At 42.5% G+C, this 24,832-nt stretch overlaps 2 protein-coding genes across 3 annotated transcripts in view; both read left to right on the top strand.

The window, feature by feature from the left end:
* The first annotated feature begins 5,832 nt into the window (after nt 1-5,832).
* Nucleotides 5,833-24,832, top strand: part of LOC135480713 (uncharacterized) — a 53,964-nt gene continuing 34,964 nt past the window's right edge. Inside the window, exons 1-6 of one of the 2 annotated variants that reach the window (XM_064760624.1) lie at nt 5,833-5,946; nt 6,296-6,367; nt 7,424-7,502; nt 8,583-8,741; nt 10,487-10,658; nt 11,548-11,653. In XM_064760624.1, coding sequence (XP_064616694.1) covers nt 5,896-5,946; nt 6,296-6,367; nt 7,424-7,502; nt 8,583-8,741; nt 10,487-10,658; nt 11,548-11,638 — 624 coding nt within the window. In that variant the 5' untranslated portion in view covers nt 5,833-5,895 and the 3' untranslated portion in view covers nt 11,639-11,653. Of the gene's footprint in view, nt 5,947-6,295; nt 6,368-7,423; nt 7,503-8,582; nt 8,742-10,486; nt 10,659-11,547; nt 11,654-24,832 lie in introns of those variants that run through there. The other variant, XM_064760622.1, reaches the window with a different exon arrangement.
* Nucleotides 16,969-23,221, top strand: LOC135481070 (uncharacterized). The gene is made up of 6 exons (XM_064761002.1): nt 16,969-17,115; nt 17,283-17,354; nt 18,227-18,305; nt 19,878-20,036; nt 22,030-22,201; nt 23,075-23,221. Exons 1-6 carry the CDS (start codon nt 17,065-17,067, stop codon nt 23,166-23,168), a joined length of 627 nt encoding a protein of 208 aa, XP_064617072.1. The 5' UTR covers nt 16,969-17,064; the 3' UTR covers nt 23,169-23,221.

The following is a 24,832-nucleotide window of genomic DNA, read 5'->3' as shown; positions in this document are numbered from 1 at the left end:
GAACTGGTTGATTTTATGTCCACTTCTGTGAAAAATCAAACATAGAATACGGCCATCAAATCCAGCATTCCCGCATGGAATTCTGTATGTATGCCATAAAATAGAGAAGATACCAATACTGGTGCATATGGAAGGCAGCCCGCCGTGTCTTACCATGTATGTACGTGTGTTTTTTACGTCGCACTTAACAATCTTTCAGTCGACGAGGAGCCATTAGGTGTGTGTACATATATTTAGATATATATTCCTTACTCAAACGTCTCAGCGCTGAACGCCAAACGAGGCAGCAATGAGTAACATTTTAAAGTCTTTGGTATGACCCTTCTTCCTGCCAGCAACACTGATAATACGCTGTCGCTTGATAAAATAAAGATGGTATGACCAGACCCGGTTTTGATCCCAGGTCGCCCGACTTCGTGGCGGGCGCTCTAACCATTAAGTGATCTTACCTTAAATGACACTGGTGTGGCCTCAACATTAAAAAGTCTACGTATCTCTGACATGCGGAACAAATCCGAGTCTAGACATGTCTATAAAGCTACAAGGTGTCAGGTTTGGTGTTTTTGACATGACATTCCGGTGAGGTAACACGTGCTGGTACTCAATTCGAGTCTCTACAAGAACTTGCCCAAAATACTCACTAAAAAGATGTTCAGCTCCATGTATGAACAATGGGACAAATTTAATGGAGTTGAACATGGCGATTTATAACGTCGCTGAAACTTGCTACTTATAGTCAGTTTCCGTGCAAACCAGAAATTTAATCAAACCAGTGGTAATTTAAATAGAATCTAAGTTCACGTTAATATGAGCCTGCGCATCAAATATGAAATCTTTATCTGAAAAGGTTTCAACTTCTATTGTGATCATGTCCAATACGAAATTTTAATATATTTTCCAAGAAAAGCAGCAATTTTATCGAGCTCCATTTTAAGTTGGAACAGTGATTTCAAAAATCCCAATATGACCCTGTACGTATACGTTGTACCCAACTGAGTCAATCTAGGCGTGCTTGCGTCCGGTTGGTCAACCACGAAGTGTCTCACATACATGAGTAACGTATTTAAAAATGCGACCACCGATGAGGCGAGAAATTAGCTCATCGATGGCCCGTGGCTTAGCCCGTGCTTTTACAATACCTCTCGCAAGGCACAGACAAAGCAAATCATTTACACGGGGAGTGTAACCAGAGAAAGGACTGTAATTATATTACATTTGTCTTGCCTTTCACTAAATTGAGATATATAAGAGAACTGTTGGAATAAAATGACAAGAAAATTGCCCAAGAGACCTAAACTTTCGAAAGAAAAGGCACTTAACTTAAAGGTATATTAGACGTTATATGAATTACATCCACGCATCGTGTACAAGGATCCCGTCATCATGAACAGGTCACATAACAGTCACGTTGTTAAGTATCTGCTTACAGTTGCCGCCAGTCGTAGTCGAACTACGCGCACCGAACTGAATCTGATCAGGCGCCGCCAGTTGCTCACTATCGTTAAACATTTCGACATAATCGCTTCGAAGATCAGAAACTCCAAGGAGCACTGCAATCGAATCGCCGTCGAATCTCCTCCCACACACACACAATACTGATTGGTCTAGAGCAACCAAATTTACACAACATACAGTGCCCCCTATCTCCATGGAGATAGATGTTGTCAACTTTGGTGTCGGGGGAAAAGAGGATCAAAAGAGATATATTTTTTTTAACAATTGGTTATTGTATATTTCAAAAGATAAAAGATATATGAATGTTAAAGTTTGAAAAATTGGTCTGGTCTCTTTGAATCGCCTGCCACCTTAAGGCGAACATCCGACTAACTTTTATGACCTCCGCTACGCTGCGTCGAATTGCACCCAGTTGCTTGCTCGATCTACGCTCTGCTTTACAGCACAGAAACATGACTGCTTGGCCGGGTGTCAGTATAATGTGGCTGGGTGGGATGTCGTATCTGGTGTCTTCGGCGTGATACTTCAGTAGTGGCAGCACTTTGACGGCAAGGACTAGCCCTGTCTTAAGAAGACACAATATATGTAGGCCTACACTCAGAGCTAATCACTTCTCGTTGTTTGTTAAGTAAGAAGTAAAACCCCAAGCACACATACATACAGATAAGTGTCGTCGGCACTACGAGCATGCGTACATGAGAGAAAATAATCTACAAACTTACTGTCTAAGGCCGGGATTGAACTCACATCTGGTGTGGCCCAGCGATGAAAAGATTTCAACGGTTCAGCCGCGACTGCTCCAAATTTTATTCTGATTCAGATCAGATGGGTGTGTCAACTGCATCTAACATCAGATTTCTTCGCCACTTGCATTCCAATGCCACAAAATTAGCCTGCACCGCGGAATAAGCTTATTCTCCATGTTGGCGAGTAAGTGAGTGAGTGAGTGAGTGAGTGAGTTCTTGGAGTTTAGCGTGGCACAGGTAGTTATCAAGTTTTCAGTTATATGATGACGAAGGAATCCTTAGAGTGCATGAAATTAACTCGGATTTCCACCTCTGTTTTATCTAGTGCTGCTTCACTAAGACGCCTTACCGAAGGCAAGTAAACCTTGCCCCGACCAAGCCATTATGCTACGGGTCAACCAGTCGTTGCAATATCCCCTTCATGCTGAACGCCGAGCGAGGAAGTTACAGCTTCCTCTTTTAAGACCTTAGGTGTGACTCGACCCAGGCGTGTCCCTGGGTCTACCGCTCCCGAAGCCGACTCTCTACCAATTGTGCTATCGGGGCCAGTCTCAATATTGGTATGCATTGAATGTCCATACTTTGTTATAAGCACACCGATTTTCCCATACCAGAAAGAGAAGAAAAATAATTCTCAGAAATGCCTGGTAGGCCTGTAGTTATTTCTCTTTCTATGTATTCGCTCTGGGCCTGCGTGGCTCAGCGCCCTAGAGCAGCGTAATGAACCAAGAGTCTCTCACCAATGCGGTCGCTTTGAGTTCAAGCCCAGCTCATGCTGGCTTCCTCTCCGGCCGTACGTGGAAACGTCCGTCAGCAACCTGCGGATGGTAGTGGGTTTCCCCCGAGCTCTGCCCGGTTTCCACCCACCATAATGCTGACCGCCGTCGTATAAGTGAAATATTCTTCAGTAGGATGTAAAATACCAATCAAAGAAATAAATAAAATGTATTCGCTACATTATCAGGTAGGGAAATGATGCAATAGAAGCTTTGTGTAGAGGACTGAGTTTACCATGTGGCTGTCGCCCTCCACACACATGCATACATTACGTCATTCAAACATCATAGCACAACAAAATGATACGTATTGTTTACCACAGTGGGCACGGGCATACCCGATACAGAAATTTGTGTGACAAAGGGGGAAACAGCCTTTGATCGACAGTTTGACTTCATCTTGAAAAGTCACCAAAAGTCAGATTTGCATTTCATTCGCTGTTCAATATATCTAAACAAGGTAAAACAAATTATTGTGATGGAATAAATTTTCTGCACCACATACTTTCAAAGAGGGCGGAATTGAAAATGCACAGATTGCTAAGCATCCAACGCAATGGCCACACGAAATGTTTTATTACAGTTCGTGAAAAATATATTCAGCGGAGAAAAATCTATTACATTATCTACGCTTAAAACTCATCAAAGAGATGAAAGAATTTAATGAAATTTGATTTAGGCTGCGCACAGTCCCAAGGATACATCGTTATCTCGACTTCAAAAGTCGCCTTTGAAGTCTCGCAGATTATTCACAGCAAGTATTCATTCTCTGTGATTAAATGAAATCACTGGGCTGACTCAACGAGATTTAAAGGTATTTAAACAAATTTAAACTTTGATAACAACGTATCTGTGTTTTAACTAATATCAGTTTCTTTTAGCTTATGTTTCTCTTTCATGAGTTGTCGTCGTTGTCCTCTTAGTTCGAAGGTAACTCAGTAAACTTTATTGAAAATTTTCGTCTCGCCTTTGCGTTGGAAGTTTAGTGATCTGTACATTTTCAATTTCTTCCTCTCCAAAACTCATTGTAGAGGGAAATGTATTTTGGAAAGTTTTATAGACCAACTGCCAAATTTCGCTGGAATAGGTTGGACAGAACGAGGCTGTGATGTTTTTACCAATGATCCACAATAATGTACTTTATTGTAATTATATTATTATTATTATATTAATGTAATTTACATCAATATCATTTTTTTCTGGAAAAACGTGTAACAATGGTAACCATTTTCTCATATCTGTAGTAGTTTGCACTTTTCCAACTTCTCTACAATATGTGCCTTAAAAAATAAGCGCATACAAGAAGGTAAACGTCTACTCATATCTGTGGTACCCGAGATTTCCCACTTTTCCCTCTTCACCGCGATTCTTGTCGTGAAAACTGTCTATACGAGAAGGTAACCATCTACTTATATTTGTGGTACCCAAGATTTCCCACTTTTCCCACCTCTCCACAATATTTGTCTGAAAAACAGTCTACACGAAAAGGTAACCATCTACTCATGTCTGTGATAAACGAGATTTCCTACTTTTTCCACCTCTCCGCAATACTTGTCAGGAAAACAGTCTATACGAGAAGGTAATCATCCACTCATATCTGTGATAACCGACATTTCCCACCTTTCCCCACTTCTCCACAATACTTGCTTTAAACATGAGTGCATACAAGAAGGTAACCGTCTACTCATATCTGTGATACCGGAGATTTCCCACTTTTCCCACTTCGTCGCAGTACTTGTCTGGAAAGTCTATACGAGTAGGTAACCACCTACTAATATCTGTATTACCCGAGATTTCCCACCTTTCCCCACTTCTCCACAATACTTGCTGTAAACATGAGTGCATACAAGAAGGTAACCATCTACTCATATCTGTGATACCCGAGATTTCCCACTTTTCCCACTTCTCCGCAGTACTTGTCTGGAAAGTCTATGCGAGTAGGTAACCATCTACTCATATATGTGGTACCCGAGATTTCCCACTTTTCCACTTCTCCACAATACTTGTCGTGAAAAGTGCTTTGCCTTGAAAACAGTGTTTGTAGGGTATCCAGCTGTGATTGATGTTTTACCCCGTACCGTCCATATGGTGCACATGACTGTACAGCATATGAGACATGCTTTGATACACGTTTGTTTGATTGGTTGTTTGATTTACACCCTTTTCAAGAATATTTCGCATACGACGGCGACCAATATTATGGTGAGAGGAATCCGGACAGAGACCCGAGGGAAACCCTCGACCATCCGCAGGTTGCTTGAAGACCTTCCCAAGTAAGTCTGGAGGGGAAACCAGCATTAGCTGGACTTGGTGAGATGCTCTTGGAGTCCAGCTTTTGAGACAACTTTTTAAACTAATGCCCCATGTATAGAGACGAGGACGAATCTCTATTGACCATCACTAGTAGATAGTAAAAGTGTTTTGAGATGGCTGGCCCCACCTCTCTCTCTCTCTCTCTCTCTATGCCCCTTCCCCCACCTCCCCACTCCATCAGCCCAACTAACCACACCTTACACGCCCTTACGCAACACGATGTAATTAATTCGATGAGATGATAATTTTAACATCCATCTTTCTCGCTTGACACATGGCCGTGTAGGATACGCCTATTAACAAATGGTTTAATGTATATGTAAATCTAAATCAGATATACCAGAATCCTTGACTCAAACTCTTAAGCCATCATTTCAGGTAATAATGAGATGATATTATCTGGAAAAAAATCACCAGCTGTTGCTACGTGTGTCATGCCAGCCTTACTTGGAAATGTTTGGTTTGAGGACAGCGCGATCGAGTGCGATATCCGGTTGAGCAGAGCCTACAAAAAGGACCCCTATTTAAAGTCCGTCAAGCTGGGTACTTGTACTGCAGGCAAGTGCGGTGTGAACTGATTCTCGAAACACGGTTTGACTCACTCCATGTTATCAATGTCGTCCAGAAGACTGCTGATCATCTGTCTACTGATTGCCGTGAGTTTCAACATTTTTACAAGTTAAGTAATACCTGAACCAATGCATAAGTGATATTTATTTATTTACTTTGTGTTTCACACCACACTCAAGAATATTATGGTAGGAGGAAGCCGGACATAGAATAACTGATGTGTAATGATACATACCTGTATTTATGTTCATTTTTGACTTGTGGACTCATTGACTGATGCTGATGTTCCTCACGAATTAAATCTTGCAATCGAATCTCGGCTGAAATACATATTTTGATCAATTGTCTGGCGAAACACTGCCGTTTTCACCGCCTATAAATGTAAAAACGGTAATAAATGTATGTAACATGAGTTTGTTCGTTTTTTTGTTTCAGTGCTCCTGGTCATTGGCTAATTCAAAACGTCGAAACAGACCGAAATTCCAGAAAGGTGAAGGAAGATGTGATGTAAGTCCCCGTTGCGGAAGTCTTTGCAACTTTACCTGATAGCTTTCTCGTCCAAATGAAAACAATGCACACAAAAATACAATTGAAAAGTAGCCTATCCTACTCAAAAGTTAAAAGGTGCACCTTTCTCTTTTTGTCATGTTTTACAACTGATATATCGTAGTTCAAGTTAAGCAAAATCAATCACGGAGAGAAAATCGAAAGCGACGACTTTTTATCAAGTCAAACAAGTCAGGTTCGATTTTTTTCTGTTTCCGCTGTAACCTCACTCGATGCCTATACTGCCTTTTTGACGCACATACTGAGTGGGTGTAGAGTATGAATGACGCGACATCGGCGTTTCCGGTTTCTCCAATGTCCCATGGTCTCATCAGACTTCCAGATCAGAAATTGGTTTACAGAGTTACAAAGCCAGTCAGAAAACATGTTTGTGGTTGTTTCGACCAAACTAAGTTAAATTATTTGTTGACTTTTCTTTTACACATGTCCATAGAACAGACATACAGATAGAAACGAATGACGTTAACACTGACCGTGAGAATGTCTCTCTCTATATAGGTTATGCCAGTGCTTGGAACATGTAAGTTACGCCTATCGTGAGAAAAGACCGATCTTTTCATCGGCGTTTCCGGTTTCTCCAATGTCCCATGGTCTCATCAGACTTCCAGATCAGAAATTGGTTTACAGAGTTACAAAGCCAGTCAGAAAACATGTTTGTGGTTGTTTCGACCAAAATAAGTTAAATTATTTGTTGACTTTTCTTTTACACAAGTCCATAGAACAGACATACAGATAGAAACGAATGACGTTAACACTGACCGTGAGAATGTCTCTCTCTATATAGGTTATGCCAGTGTTTGGAACGTGTAAGTTACGCCTATCGTGAGAAAAGACCCCCTCCCCTCCATCCCCCCACCCCAGCCCCAAACCAACCCTCTGCCTCACTCCGGCTTCCAACGCCTGTGTGTTGTCGGCTTTTGCCACTTTTCTTTTATGGTTTATACTTTCTATTTGTGATTCTAATGATACCGTATACTTCCCCTGCTCTCTTTCAAGAAAGGACAAGTGTGTGGAGCAGGGTGCGTGTGTCGAACGGAAGTGATCACAAAGACCTCACGCTTCCCAAAATGCAATGGTGAGTCATATCTTACACTTGCGAAGAATGTATTGCACTCTGGTAATATACAATAATGTGGCAAAATCGTGAACTGTTCTGTGGATATTGTGAATCCCCACGAATAACATGGATCGCTTCGTTGGCTTAATGGTTAGAGCGTCCGCCTCGAAGTCCGAACATCCCGGGATCAAACCCGCATTGGGTCATACCAAAAAGTTTAAAAAAGGTCCTTGCTGCTGTCTTGCTTGGGGCTCAGTACTAAAAAGTTAGAGCAAGGAAACAAGACTGATTGACCCGGTGTAATTATAATATGACCGGGTGGGGTATCATATTTGGTGTCTTCGGTATGGACTCCCCCTGTCACTAGAAGACACACTATATATACACACACCTCAATCATATGATTGAAAAACTGCTAAGTACGCATTACACTCCAAGCATAAATATATGCCTACATACAAAAACATATTGTCCCCCAAGGCGTCATACAGTATCCCGCTGAATAACGTATTTTTCTCTAGTAATATCATATAGGATCTCGGTGAATAATGTATAGTTCTTTAGTACTGTCATATAGGTTCTTCCTGAATAACGTATTGTTCTGTAGTAATGTCGTATAGGACCTCCGTGAATAACGTATTGTTCTCTAGTAACGTCGTACAGGGTCTCCTTAAATAAGATATTGTTCTCTAGTAATATGATATAGGATCTCCGTGAAAAATATATTGTTGTCAAGCAATAGCATATGGGATCTTCGTGAATAACGTATTGTTCTCAGGTAATGTCATACTGGATCTCCGATGGATATCATAATGCTTGCCTATAAACTAGTGAGCTGTTGTGAATACCGCGTTGTACTCCTGTGAATGATGTATTATACCCACATGAAAAAGGCAGTGAATGAATGCATGAATAATTACGGCTGAACTCCACTGCGGTAGTATTGCAGACGTATTCAGTGTGACGAGAACGCATAACGTGTAACTTGACTTTACAGTATACCAGTCTGTAAGTGTCATGTAGAATACATGTAGCGAGTATCACAATTGCTACATTGAATGACAAGAATAGACAAATACAAAACATTTTTCTTTCCAGATATCCGTTCAGAGGTTATAGCCAGAACCGAGGAGTGGAAGAATGCTACTCTCCGTGGTACAATAGCCAATACTACCCTCAGCGACTTCTACACGAACAATACTTGGTTCTTTTACCAGACGATTGCAGTGTTTAGGGGCCCACCAGTGGGTAGAACGGGTACGTTGGCATGCGATTTATGTACATGTTGAAGGCCTGTTATATTTTATTGTTTGAATGTCCAAAATCTCTGACGCTTGTCAGCGCTCTGTCGCACATTCATACCACAACGCTCTCCAGTGTCACATCCAGACCACAACACTCTCCAAACCCACATCCAGACCACAACGCTCTCCACTCACACATCCAGACCACAACGCTCTCCACTCACACATCTAGACAACAACACTCTCCACTCACACATCCAGACCACAACACTTTCCTTTTACACATCCAAACAACAACGCTCTCCATTCACACATCCAGACCACACCACTCTCCACATACACCTCCAGACCACAACGCTCCCCAGTCACACATCCAGACCACAACGCTCTCCTTTCACACATCCACACCACAACGCTCTCCAGTCACACATCCACACCACAACACTCTCCAGTCACACATCCAGGCCACAACACTCTCCACTCACACATCCAAACAACAACGCTCTCCAGTCACACATCCAGACCACAACACTCTCCACTCACACATCCAAACAACAACACTCTCCTTTCACACATCCAGACCACAACGCTCTTCAGTCACACATCCAGACCACAACGCTCTCCAGTCACACATTCACACCACACCACTCTCCACTGACACATCCAGACCACAACGCTCTCCAGTCACACATCCACACCACAACGCTCTCTACTCACACATCCAGACCACAACGCTCCACAGTCACACATCCACACCACAACGCTCTTCAGACACACATCCAGACCACTACGCTCTTCAGTCACACATCCACGCCACAACGCTCTCCACTCACACATCCACACCACAACGCTCTATTGTAACACATCCACACCACAACACAATCCACTCACACATTCATAGCAAAACGCCCTCCTGTGACACCACAGCGCTTTCCTGTCACACCACAAAGCTCTCCTGTCACACATTCAGACCACAAAGATTTCCTTTCACACTTTCACTCCAGAATGCCCTCCCGTGCCATACATTTAGAACACGACGCTCTCCTGTCACACCGCACTGTTAATAGCTCCACCGCATTCAAAATACAGGTCATAGACTGACATCTTTTCGAAATTGATGCAGGTACAGAATGTCACGAATATATGTCAACTAAAAAACTCAGAAGTTTTCTATCGCCTGTTTGCGAAAAGACATAGATTTGTCCCATATTGTTACAGCAACAAAATATACCCTTTAATATACACGTGACAAGTAACTGTTTATATGCCCTATTGCTTTTCAGCAAAAAGAGTCACCAGCTGCAAAGCACATAGTCTCAGTCGAAGAAGCTTTGTTGACATCAATAATTTACTCGTATTCCCCTCAGTGTTTCTAATATTCAGTGTTCCCATTTCTCAACAGGGAGTCTAATGTTCGAATGATTTGATGGCTCTTTTTTAATTTGTAGTGTTCCGGGTTCCCTACAGAGTGTTTTGTCCTGAGTGTTTCTTATATTCAATGTTCCCATTTTCCCAGAGAGAGAAAGCTTACCCGTAACATATGGATTTATTTATTTATTTGATTGGTGTTTTACGCCGTTCTCAAGAATATTTCACTTATATGAAGGCGGTCAGCTTCATGGTGGGAGGAAACGCAGGTTGCTGGAAGATCTTTCCATGTTCGATCGTAGAAGAAGTCCAACGACCGGACGATTTATTCATACTCTCCAGAGTATGTTTCTTACATTCATGCAATCGGTGTTCTGATTTTCTTCACAGAAAGTAGGGTGAAAGGCACTGTCTCCGTCTACAACTGGTGGGTTCTCGGTGAATTCAACGGGTCTCCCTCTATACTGACGGTTGAAGACATCCTCTACTTAAGCGAGGATCTTGTCATAGGTCTCAATCTGATTGAGGCTACCAGCCGTAGCACGGGATTCGGAGCTGCATAGTAAGTGTACAGGTTTCGGTCTTTCTGGGCGTGAAAATGTATTTCTTCCAAGAAGTCTTAGTTTCCGGAGTAGAAATTAGCTTTCGCATGGGTTGCAAGGATTTTCTGACAAACAATAATGCTATTATAAATCTGTAATTCAAGTAAATTGGATTAAGGTTATTTGTATGTTTTTTAAATTAAATACATCTAAATATTATAGCTACATCTTCGGAAAGTTATTAGGCCTGAAACAAAAGAACCATTTGCTAACGGAAGTTGGGTACATATCGCATGCATGCCCTTTGCGGCCCTTTAATCTAGTGCTGCTTCACTGAGACGACTAACCGAAGACAAGTAAGCCGCGTCTTCCTAGCCATTATACTGATACGGGTCGACCAGACTTTGCACTTCCTCTTAATGCTGAACGCAAAACCAGGAAGTACAACTTCCTCTTTAGAGTTCTTAGGTGTGACCCGACACAGGATTGACCCTGAATCTACCGCCCCCTAAGCGGACGCTCTGCCAACTGAGCTGGTACCTGGCGATTGAAAAGCGCTGCTCAAATTTATAAGGGGGCCTCTGTAGCCGAGTGGCTTAGCACACCAGTGCCGCACGACGACCCAGAAGCCTTTCACCAATGCGATTGCTGTGAGTTCAAGTCCAGTTCATCCTGTCGGGCCGTAAGTAGAAAGATCTGAAAGCAACGTGCGGATGGTCGTGGGATTTTCCACGATTATGCTGGCCGCCATCATGTAAGTGAACTATCCTTGAGTACGGCGTAAATCACCAATCAAATAAATTATAATCAATAAATCAAATGTATAGGCAAAATAAACAAATAGGCAAATAAACAAATAAATGTGAACATGCAGGCACCATCCTAATTACACATCCTAATTTTTTGCAGTGAGTTGGTTCTGTGGAGAAGAGAAGGAGGTGTCCTGAAGGCGGCCGCCCAAACTTTGAATTTCGTCCCGAGGCCCAGGCCTGCAGAATAAATGTAACAGCCGCCATGATTGTTTGCTGTCAATAAAACTACTGATTCTAATGAGATCTTCATTCGAACTGGTTGATTTTATGTCCACTTCTGTGAAAAATCAAACATAGAATACGGCCTTAAAAACCAGCATTTCCGCATGGAATTCTGTATGTATGCCATAAAATAGAGAAGATACCAATACTGGTGCATATGGAAGGCAGCCCGCCGTGCCTTACCATGTATGTACGTGTGTTTTTTACGTCGCACTTAACAATCTTTCAGTCGACGAGGAGCCATTAGGTGTGTGTACATATATTGCCTTCTTGTAGAAGGGTCAGGCCATGCCTTTAAAGTGATGCCGCCACTGAAGTATCATGCCGAAGACATGACAGCCCACTCATTCACATTATACTGACACCGGCCCAACCAGTCCTGTTCCCTTACTCAAACGCCTCAGCGCTGAACGCCAAACGAGGCAGCAATGAGTAACATTTTAAAGTCTTTGGTATGACCCTTCTTTCTGCCAGCAACACTGATAATACGCTGTCGCTTGATAAAATAAAGATGGTATGACCAGACCCGGTTTTGATCCCAGGTCGCCTGACTTCGTGGCGGTCGCTCTAACCATTAAGTGGTCTTACCTTAAATGACACTGGTGTGGCCTCAACATTAAAAAGTCTACATCTCTCTGACACGCGGAACAAATCCGAGTCTAGACATGTCTATAAAGTTACAATTTGTCAGGTTTGGTGTTTTTGACATGACATTCCGGTGAGGTAACACGTGCTGGTACTCAATTCGAGTCTCTACAAGAACTTGCCCAAAATACTCACTAAAAAGACGATCAGCTCCATGTATGAACAATGGGACAAATTTAATGGAGTTGAACATGGCGATTTATAACGTCGCTGAAACTTGCTACTTATAGTCAGTTTCCGTGCAAACCAGAAATTTAATCAAACCAGAGGCAATTTAAATAGAATCTAAGTTCACGTTAATATGAGCCTGCGTATTAAATATGAAATCTTTATAAAAGGCACTTAACTTAAAGGTATATTAGACGTTATATCAATTACATCCACGCATCGTGTTCAAGGATCCCGTCCCTTGCTAAGTATCTGCTCACAGTTGCCGCCAGTCGTAGTCAAACTACGCGCATCGAAATGAATCTGATCAGGCGCCGCCAGTTGCTCACTATCGTTAAACATTTCAACATAATCGCTTCGAAGATCAAAATCTCCAAGGAGCACTGCAATCGAATCGCCGTCGAATCTCCTCCCACACACAGACAATACTGATTGGTCTAGAGCAACCAAATTTACACAATATACAGGCGATTCGATTGCAGTGCCCCCTATCTCCATGGAGATAGATGTTGTCAACTTTGGTGTCAGGGGAAAAGAGGATCAAAAGAGATATATTTTTTTCAACAATTGGTCATTGTATATTTCAAAAGATAAGAGATATTTGAATGTTAAAGTTTGAAACATTGGTCTGGTCTCTTTGAATCGCCTACCACCTAACGCGAACATCCGACTAACTTTTATGACCTCCGCCACGCTGCGTCGAATTGCACCCAGTTGCTTGCTCGACCTACGCTCTGCTTTACAGCACAGAAACATGACTGCTTGGCCGGGTGTCAGTATAATCTGGCTGGGTGGGATGTCGTATCTGGTGTCTTCGGCGTGATACTTCAGTAGTGGCAGCACTTTGACGGCAAGGACTAGAACTGTCATAAGAAGACACAATATATGTAGGCCTACACTCAGAGCTAATCACTTCTCGTTGTTTGTTAAGTAAGAAGTAAAACCACAAGCACACATACATACAGATAAGTGTCGTCGGCAGCTTACTGGCGCCAAAGGCCTAGGAGCATGCGATGAGAGAAAATAATCTACAAACTTACTGTCTAAGGCTGGGATTGAACTGACATCTGATGTGGCCCAGCGATGAAAAGATTTTAACCGCTCTGATTCAGATCAGATGGGTGTGTCAACTGCATCTAACATCAGATTTCTTCGCCACTTGCATTCCAATGCCACAAAATTAGCCTGCACCGCGGAATAAGCTAATTCCCCATATTGGCATACATTGAATGTCCATACTTTGTTTTAAGCACACCGAATTTCCCATACCAGAAAGACAAGAAAACAATTCTCAGAAATGCCTGGGAGGCCTGCAGTTATTTCTCTTTCTATGTATATTCGCCACAATATGGCTGAAATATTGCCGATGTGGCGTTAAGCCATAATCATTCATTCATTCTTTCAATGTATTTGCTCTGGGCCTCCGTGGCTCAGCGAGATAGCACAGCGTAATGAACCAAGAGTCTCTCACCAATGCGGTCGCTGTGAGTTCAAGCCGTACGTGGGAACGTCCGTCAGTAACCTGCGGATGGTCGTGGGTTTTCCCCCGAGCTCTGCCCGGTTTCCACCCACCATAATGCTGACCGCCGTCGTATAAGTGAACTATTCTTCAGTACGGCGTAAAACAACAATCAAATAAATAAATAAATAAATAAAATGTATTCGTTCCATTATCAGGTCGGGAACTGATGCAATAGAAGTTTTGTGTAGAGGACTGATTTTACCATGTGGCTGTCGCCCTCCACACACATGCATATATTACGTTACTCAAACATCATAGCACAAAATGATACGTATTGTTTACCACAGTGGGCAAGGGCATACCCGATACAGAAATTTGTGTGACAAAGGGTGAATCAGCCTTTGATCGACAGTTTGACTTCATCTTGAAAAGTCACCAAAAGTCAGATTTGCATTTCATTCGCTGTTCAATATATCTAAACAAGGTAAAACAAATTATTGTGATGGAATAAATTTTCTGCACCACATATTTTCAAATAGGGCGGAATTCAAAATGCACAGACTGCTAAGCATCCAACGCAATGGCCACACGAAAAGTTTTATTACAGTTCGTGAAAAATATATGCAGCGGAGAAAAATCTATTACATTATCTACGCTTAAAACTCATCAAAGAGATGAAAGAATTTAATGAAATTTGATTTAGGCTGCGCACAGTCCCAGGGATACATCGTTATCTCGACTTCAAAAGTCGCCTTTGAAGTCTCGCATATTATTCCCAGTAAGTATTCATTCTCTGTGATTGAATGAAATCACTGGGCTGACTCAACGAGATTTAAAGGTATTTAAACAAATTTAAACTTTGATAACAATGTATCTGTGTTTTAACTAATATGAGTTTCTTTTAGCTTATGTTTCTCTTTCATGAGTTGTCGTCGTTGTCCTCTTAGTTCGAAGGTAACTCAGTAAACTTTATTGAAAATTTTCGTCTCGCCTTTGCGTTGGAAGTCTAGTGATCTGTACATTTTCAATTCCTTTCTCTCCAAAACTCATTGTAGAGTGAAATGTATTTTGGAAAGTTTTATAGACCAACTGCCAAACTTTCGCTGGAATAGGTTGGACAGATCGAGGCTGTGATGTTTTTACCAATGATCCACAATAATGTACTTTATTGGAATTATATTATTATTATTATATTAATGTAATTTACATCAATATCATTTTTTTCTGGAAAGACGTGTAACAATGGTAACCATTTTCTCATATCTGTAGTAACCGACATTTTGCACTTTTCCAACTTCTCTACAATACGTGGCTTAAAAATGAGTGCGTACAAGAAGGTAACCGTCTACTCATATCTGTGGTACCCGAGATTTCCCACTTTTCCCTCTTCACCACAATTCTTGTCGTGAAAACTGTCTATACGAGAAGGTAACCATCTACTTATATTTGTGGTACCCAACATTTCCCACTTTTCCCACCTCTCCACAATATTTGTCTGAAAAACAGTCTACACGAAAAGGTAACCATCTACTTATATTTGTGGTATCCGAGATTTTCTACTTTTCCCACCTCTCCGCAATACTTTTCTAGAAAACAGTCGATACGAGAAGGTAATCATCTACTTATATTATTATATTTTTGTAATTAATGTAATTTACATCAATATCATTTTGTCTGGAAAACTGTGTAACAATGGTAACCATTTTCTCATATCTGTAGTAACCGACATTTTGCACTTTTCCAACTTCTCTACAATACTTGCCTTAAAAATGAGTGAGTACAAGAAGGTAACCGTCTACTAATATCTGTGGTACCCGAGATTTCCTACTTTTCTCACTTCTCCGCAATACTTGTCTTTAAAACAGTCTATACGAGAAGCTAACCGTCTACTCATATCTGTGATAAACGAGATTTCCTACTTTTTCCACCTCTCCGCAATACTTGTCAGGAAAACAGTCTATACGAGAAGGTAATCATCTACTCATATCTGTGATAACCGACATTTCCCACCTTTTCCCACTTCTCCACAATACTTGCTGTAAACATGAGTGCATACAAGAAGGTAACCGTCTACTCATATCTGTGGTACCCGATATTTCCCACTTTTCCCACTTCTCCGCAGTACTTGTCTGGAAAATCTATACGAGTAGGTAACCATCTACTCATATATGTGGTACCCGAGATTTCCCACTTTTCCACTTCTCCACAATACTTGTCGTGAAAAGTGCTTTGTCTTGAAAACAGTGTTTGTAGGGTATCCAGCTGTGATTGATGTTTTACCCCGTACCGTCCATATTGTGCACATGACTGTACAGCATATGAGGCATGCTTTGATACACGTTTGTTTGATTGGTTGTTTGATTTACACCCTTTTCAATAATATTTCGCATACGACGGCGACCAATATTATGGTGAGAGGAATCCGGACAGAGACCCGAGGGAAACCCTCGACCATCCGCAGGTTGCTTGAAGACCTTCCCAAGTAAGTCTGGAGGGGAAACCAGCATTAGCTGGACTTGGTGAGATGCTCTTGGAGTCCAGCTTTTGAGACAACTTTTTAAACTAATGCCCCATGTATAGAGACGAGGACGAATCTCTATTGACCATCACTAGTAGATAGTAAAAGTGTTTTGAGATGGCTCCCCCCACCTCTCTCTCTCTCTATGCCCCTTCCCCCACCTCCCCACTCCATCACCCCAACTAACCACACCTTACACGCTCTTACGCAACACGATGTAATTAATTCGATGAGATGATAATTTTAACCTCCATCTTTCTCGCTTGACACATGGCCACCCTAGGATACGCCTATTAACAAATGGTTTAATGTATATGTAAATCTAAATCAGATATACCAGAACCCTTGACTCAAACTCTTAAGCGATTTCAGGTAATAATGAGATGATATTATCTGGAAAAAAATCACCAGCTGTTGCTACGTGTGTCATGCCAGCCTTACTTGGAAATGTTTGGTTTGAGGACAGCGCGATCGAGTGCGATATCCGGTTGAGCAGAGCCTACAAAAAGGACCCCTATTTAACGTCCATCAAGCTGGGTACTTGTACTGCAGGCAAGTACAGTGTGAACTGATTCTCGAAACACAGTTTGACTCACTCCATGTTATCAATGTCGTCCAGAAGACTGCTGATCATCTGTCTACTGATTGCCGTGAGTTCCAACATTTTTACAAGTTAAGTGATACCTGAACAAATGCATAAGTGATATTTATTTTTTTATTTATTTGGTGTTTCACACCATACTCAAGAATATTAAAAATATAAATGTAAAAACGGTAATAAATGTATGTCAGATGACTTTGTTCGTTTTTGTTTCAGTGCTCCTGGTCATTGGCTAATTCAAAACGTCGAAACAGACCGAAATTCCAGAAAGGTGAAGGAAGATGTGATGTAAGTCCCCGTTGCGGAAGTCTTTGCAACTTTACCTGATAGCTTTCTCGTCCAAAAGAATACAACACACACACACACACACACACACACAAACACACACACACACACACACACACACACACACACACACACACACACACACACACACACACACACACACAAAAGTACAATTGAAAAGTAGCGTATCCTACTCAAAAGTTAAAAGGTGTACCTTTCTCGTTTTGTGATGTTTTACAACTGATATATCGTAGTTCAAGTTAAACAAAATCAATCACGGTGAGAAAATCGAAAGCGACGACTTTTTATCAAGTCTAACAAATCATGTACGTTTTTTTCTGTTTCCACTGTAACCTCACTCGATGCCTATACTGCCTTTTTGCCGCGAATACTGAGTGGGTGTAGAGCATGAGTGACGCGACATCGGCGTTTCCGGTTTCTCCAATGTCCCATGGTCTCGTAAGAATTCCAGATCAGAAATTGGTTTACGGAGTTCCCAAGCCAGTCAGAAAACATGTTTGTGGTTGTTTCGACCAAAGTAAGTTAAATTATTTGTTGTCTTTTCTTTTATAAAAGTCCTTAGAACAGACATACAGAGAGAGACGAATGACGTTCACGGTGGCCATGAGAATGTCTCTCTGTATATAGGTTATGGCGGTGCTTGGAACATGTAAGTTACGCCTATCGTGAGAAAAGACCGATCCCCACCCCACCCCCACCCCAACCTTACCCCCTACCCCCAAACCAACGCTCTGCCTCACTCCCGCTTCCAACGTCTGTGTGTTGTCGGCTTTTGCCACTTTTCTTTTATGATTTATACTTTCTATTTGTGATTCTAATAATGATAACGTATATTTCCTCTGCTCTCTTTTAAGAAAGGACAAGTGTGTGGAGCAGGGTGCGTGTGTCGAACGGAAGTGATCACAAAGACCTCACGCTTCCCAAAATGCAATGGTGAGTCATATCTTACACTTGCGAAGAATGTATTGCACTCTGTTAATATACAATATTGTGGCAAAATCGTGAACTGATCTGTGGATAGTGTGAATCCCCGCGAATAACATGGATCGCTTCGTTGGCTTAATCGTTAGAGCGTCCGCCTCGAAGTCCGAACATCCCGGGATCAAACCCGCATTGGGTCATACCAAAAAGTTTAAAAATGGCCCTTGCTGCTGCCTCGCTTGGGGCTCAGGACTAAAAAGTTAGAGCAAGGAAACAATAGTGATTGACCCAGTGTAATTATAATATGACTGGGTGGGGTATCATATTTGGTGTCTTCGGTATGGCCTCCCCCTGTCACTAGAAGACACACTATATATACACACACCTCAAGAGTCCTAGTCGTCATATGATTGAAAAACTGCTAAGTACGCATTAAACTCCAAGCATACATAAAGAGAGCATATTGTCCTTCAAGGCGTCAAACAGTAACCCGTTGAATTACTTATTGTTCTGAAGTACTGTCATATAGGTAATTCGTGAATAACGTATTGCTCTCTAGTAATATCGTATAGGACCTTCGTGAATAACGTATTGTTGTCAAGTAATATCATACGGGATCTCCGTGAATAACGTATTGTTCTCAAAGAATATTATATAGGATCTCCGTGAATAATGTATTGTTCTCTAGTTATATGATATAGGATCTCCGTGAATATCCGTGTGAATTACCTACTGTACCCCTGTGAATTACATACTGTACCCCTGTGAATTACATACTGTACCCTTGTGAATTACACACTGTACCCCTGTGAATTAAATATTGTACTTCTGTGAACTGCATATTGTACCGCCTTGAATTACATAGTTTACCCCATAAATTACTTACTGTACTCATGTGAATTACATACTGTACCCCTGTGAATTACATTCTGTACCCATGTGATTGTATATTGTACTTCTGTGAAATGCATTGTACCTCCGTGAATTACATACTGCACCCTTGTGAATTATATTTATTGATTTATTTTATTGGTGTTTAACGCTGTCCTCAAGAATATTTCACTTATACGACGGCGGCCAGTATTATGGTGGGTGGAAACCGGGCAGAGCCCGGGGGAAACCCACGACCATCCGCAGGATGAGCTGGACTTGAACTCACAGCGACCGCATTGGTGAGAGGCTTTTGGGTCACTACGATGCGTTAGCGCGCTAATCGACTGAGCCACGGGGGCCCCCTGTGAATTACATGCTGTATATTGTACTTCTGTAAACTGCATATTGTACTGCAGTACTGTATAGAAAATGTTGCAAATATAAGAATGTTATTATTTATCTAGTTCTCAATTTATTTGATTTCTTTATTAACAACCAAGTCAAGGATATTTCCCTTTTCATAATGACAGATAGATTTATGGATGGAGAACCTCCACCCCCTCCCGCCCCCGGAGTCCGCTGAGTAAACCATCCTCCTTCTCCAGGTAACTAAAAATGAAAACAAGAGATTGGGTAACTTGACTTTACAGTATACCAGTCGGTAAGTGTCTGACAAGAATAGACAAATACAAAACATTTTTCTTTTTCCAGGTATCCGTTCAGAGGTTATAGCCAGAACCGAGGAGTGGAAGAATGCTACTGTCCGTTCTACAGTAGCCAATACCACCCTGAGCGACTATTACACGGACGACACCTGGTTCCTGTACCAGACAATTGCAGTGTTTAGGGGCCCACCAGTGGGTAGAACGGGTATGTTGGCATAATATTTATATACATGCAGGAGGCCTGTTACACCTTTTTGTTTGCATGTCCAGAGTCTCTGTATCTCTTGACACATTTCCACCACAACGCTCTCCAGTGACACATTCCAACCACAACGCTCTCCAGTGACACATCCAGACCACAACGCTCTCCAGTCACACATCCAGACCACAACACTCTCCAGTCTCACATTCAGACCACAACACTTCCTAGTCACACATCCAGACCACAACGCTCCCCAGTCACACATTCAGACCACAACGCTCTCCAGTCACACATCCAGACCACAACGCTCTCTGGTCACACATCCAGACCACAACGCTCCCCAGTCACACATCCAGACCACAACGCTCCCCAGTCAAACATCCAGACCACAACGCCCCCCAGTCACACATCCAGACCACAACGCTCTCCAGTCACACATCCAGACCACAACATACTCCACTCACACATCCAGACCACAACGCTCTCCAGTCACACATCCAGACCACAACGCTCTCCAGTCACACATCCAGATCACAACGCTCTCCAGTCACACATCCAGACCACAACGCTCCCCAGTCAAACATCCAGACCACAACGCCCCCCAGTCACACATCCAGACCACAACACTCCCCAGTCAAACATCCAGACCACAACATACTCCACTCACACATCCAGACCACAACGCTCTCCAGTCACACATCCAGACCACAACACTCTCCAGTCACACATCCAGATCACAACGCTCTCCAGTCACACATCCAGACCACAACGCTCCCCAGTAAAACATCCAGACCACAACGCCCCCCAGTCACACATCGAGACCACAACGCTCTCCACTCACACATCCAGACCACAACATACTCCACTCACACATCCAGACCACAAGGCTCTCCAGTCACACACTCAGACTACAACGCTCTCCACTCACACATCCACACTACAACGTTCTCCAGTCACACATCCCGACCACAACACCCTCCAGCCACACATCCAGACCACAACACTCCCCAATCACACATCCAGACCACAACACCCTCCAGCCACACATCCAGACCACAACACTCCCCAGTCACACATCCAGACCACAACACTTTCCAGTCACACATCCAGACCACAACGCTCTCCACTCACACATTTAGACCACAGCGCTCTGCAGTTACACATCCAGATCACAACGCTCTTCAGTCACACATCCAGACCACAACACTCTCCAGTCACACATCCACACCACAACACTCTCCAGTCACACACTCAGACCACAACACTCCCCAGTCACACATCCAGATCACAACGCTCTCCAGTCACACATCCAGACCACAACACTCCCCAGTCACACATCCAGACCACAACACTCCCCAGTCACACATCCAGACCACAACGCTCTCCAGTCACACATCCACACCACAGCGCTCTCCAGTTACACATCCAGACCACAACACTCTCCAGTCACACATCCAGACCACAACGCTCCCCAGTCACACATCCAGACCACAACACTCCCCAGTCACACATCCAGACCACAACACTCCCCAGTCACACATCCAGACCACAACGCTGTCCAGTCACACATCCAGACCACAACACTTCCCAGTCACACATCCAGACCAGAACACTCCCCAGTCACACATCCATAAGTGTTTCATTTGATGAGTGTTTCTTTTTTTTAATGTTCTAGGTTCCTTACAGAGTTTTTAACGAATTGATAATTTGCTCGTATTGTCCTGAGTGTCTCTTATATTCAATGTTCACATTTTCCCGGAGAGAGAAAGCTTACACGTAACATATGGATTTTTTTTTATCTATTTGATTGATGTTTTTCGCCGTTCTCAAGAATATTTCACTTATATGACGGCGGTCAGCATTATGGAGGGAGGAAACGCAGGTTGCTGGAAGATCTTTCCATGTTCGATCGTAGAGGAAGTCCAACGACCGGACGATTTATTCATACTCTCCAGAGTGTTTCTTAATTCATGCAGTTTTATGATTTTCTTTACAGAGAGTAGGGTGAAAAGCACTGTCTCCATCTTCAACTCTTTTGTTCTCGGTGAAATCTCCGGTTCTCCCTCTATACTGACTGTTGAAGACATCCTCTACTTAAGCGAGGATCTTGTCATAGGTCTCAATCTGATTGAGACCACCAGCTTTAACACCGGATTCGGAGCTGCATAGTAAGTTCATGCCTTATATAATGTTAATTTCAATTGATATTCCAAAGTCTGAGCGAGCTGGATGTATGAAAATTCTATGTCCAGCTTAGTTTATTCGGACTGTATAATGCATTGATGGAAGACACGTGGTCTAGGATTATATAGGTACGAAGTTTGATATCTCGATGTTCTAGTGAGTGAGTGAGTGCTTGGACTTTAACGTCGTACTTAACAATATTTCAGTCATCCGATGAGAAGGAGTCAGAGTGCATGTAATGTACCACATTATTGCAGGAGGGATTTTCTGCGGCCCTTTAATCTAGTGCTGCTTCACTGAGACGACTTACCGAAGAAAAGTAAGCCGCGTCTTCCCAGCCATTATACTGATACGGGTCGACCAGACTTTGCACTTCCTCTTAATGCTGAACGCAAAACCAGGAAGTACAACTTCCTCTTTAGAGTTGTTAGGTGTGACCCGACCCAGGATTGACCCTGAATCTACTGCCCCCGAAGCGGACGCTCTGCCAACTGAGCTGGTACCTGGCGATTGAAAAGCGCTGCTCAAATTTATAAGGGGGTCTCTGTAGCCGAGTGGCTTAGCATGCCAGTGCCGCACGACGACCCAGAGGCCTTTCACCAATGCGATTGCTGTGAGTTCAAGTCCAGTTCATCCTGTCGGGCCGTAAGTAGGAAGATCTGAAAGCAACGTGCGGATGGTCGTGGGATTCCTCACGATTATTCTGGCCGCCATCATGTAAGTGAACTATCCTTGAGTACGGCGTAAATCACCAATCAAATAAAGTATAATAAATAAATCAAATGTATAGGCAAATAAACAAATAAATGTGAACATGCAGGCACCATTCTAATTACACCTACTCTACTTTTTTGCAGTGAGTTGGTCCTTTGGAGAAGAGAAGGAGGTGTCCTGAAGGCCGCCGCCCAAACTTTGAATTTCGTCCCGAGGCCCAGGCCTCCACCAGAATAGATGTAACAGCCGCCATGATTGTTTGCTGTCAATAAAACTACTGATTCTAATGAGATCTTCATTCGAACTGGTTGATTTTATGTCCACTTCTGTTTATGTCCACTTCATCAAACATAGAATACGGCCATAAAAACCAGCATTTCCGCATGGAATTCTGTACGTATGCCATAAAATAGAGAAGATACCAACACTGGTGCATATGGAAGGCAGCACGCTGTGTCTTACCATGTATGTACGTGTGTTTTTTATATCGCACTTAACAATCTTTCAGTAATATAACGACGAGGAGCCATTAGGTGTGTGTACATATATTGCCTTCTTGAAGAAGGGTCAGGCCATGCCCTTAAAGTGATGCCGTCACTGAAGTCTCATGCCGAAGACATGACAGCCCACTCATTCACATTACACTGACACCGGCCCAACCAGTCCTGCTTCCTTACTCAAACGTCTCAGCGCTAAGACAAAAACGAGGCAGCAATGAGTACCATTCTAAAAGTCTTTGGTATGACCCTTCTTCCTGCCAGCGACACCGATAACACGCTGTCGCTTGATAAAATAAAGATGGTATGACCAGACCCGGTTTTGATCCCAGGTCGCCCGACTTCGTGGCGGGCGCTGTAACCAGTAAGTGATCTTACCTTAAATGACACTGGTGTGGCCTCAACATTAAAAAGTCTACATCTCCCTGACATGCGGAACAAATCCGAGTCTAGACATGTCTATAAAGCTACAGGGTGTCAGGTTTGGTGTTTTTGACATGACATTCCGGTGAGGTAACACGTGCTGATACTCAGGTTGAGTCTGTACAAGAACTTGCCCCAAATACTCACTAAAAAGACGTTCAGCTCCATGTATGGACAATGGGACAAATTTAATGGAGTTGAACATGGCGATTTATAACGTCGCTGAAACTTCCTACTTATAGTCAGTTTCCGTGCAAACCAGAAATTTAATCAAACCAGTGGTAATTTAAATAGAATCTAAGTTCACATTAATCTGAGCCTGCGTATCAAATATGAAATCTTTATCTGAAAAGCTTTCAACTTCTATTGTGATCATGTCCAGTTCGAAATTTTAGAACATTTTCCAAGAAAAGCAGAAATTTTACCGAAAAAGCTGCATTTTAAGTTTGAACAGTGACTTCAAAAACCCTAATATGAACCTATACGTATACGTTGTACCCAACTCTGTCAATCTAGGCGTGCTTGCGACAAATAAGTTCATCGATAGCCTGTGGCTTAGCCCGTGCTTGTACAACACCTCTCGCATCGCACAGACAAAGCAAATCATTTACACGGGGAGTGTAACCAGAGAAAGGACTGTAATTGTATTACATTTGTCTTGTCTGTCACTAAATTGGGGTATATAAGAGAACTGTTGGAATAAAATGACAAGAAAATTGCACAAGAGACCTAAACTTTCGAAAGAAAAGGCACTTAACTTAAAGGTATATTAGACGCTATATCAGTTACATCAACGCACCAAGTACAAGAATCTCGCCATCATGAACAGGTCACATGACAGTTACGTTGCTAAGTATCTGCTTACAGTTGCAGCCAGTCGTAGTCAAACTACGCGCACCGAGCTGAATCTGATCAGGCGCCGCCATTTGCTCACTATCGTTAAACATTTCGACATAATCGCTTCGAAGATCAGAAACTCCA

This window comes from Liolophura sinensis, chromosome 13 (genome assembly GCF_032854445.1).
Source record: "Liolophura sinensis isolate JHLJ2023 chromosome 13, CUHK_Ljap_v2, whole genome shotgun sequence".
Taxonomy (NCBI): Eukaryota; Metazoa; Mollusca; class Polyplacophora; order Chitonida; family Chitonidae; genus Liolophura; species Liolophura sinensis.
The sequence above is the reverse complement of the archived record's forward strand: the minus strand, read 5'-3'. Positions and strand labels throughout refer to the sequence as shown.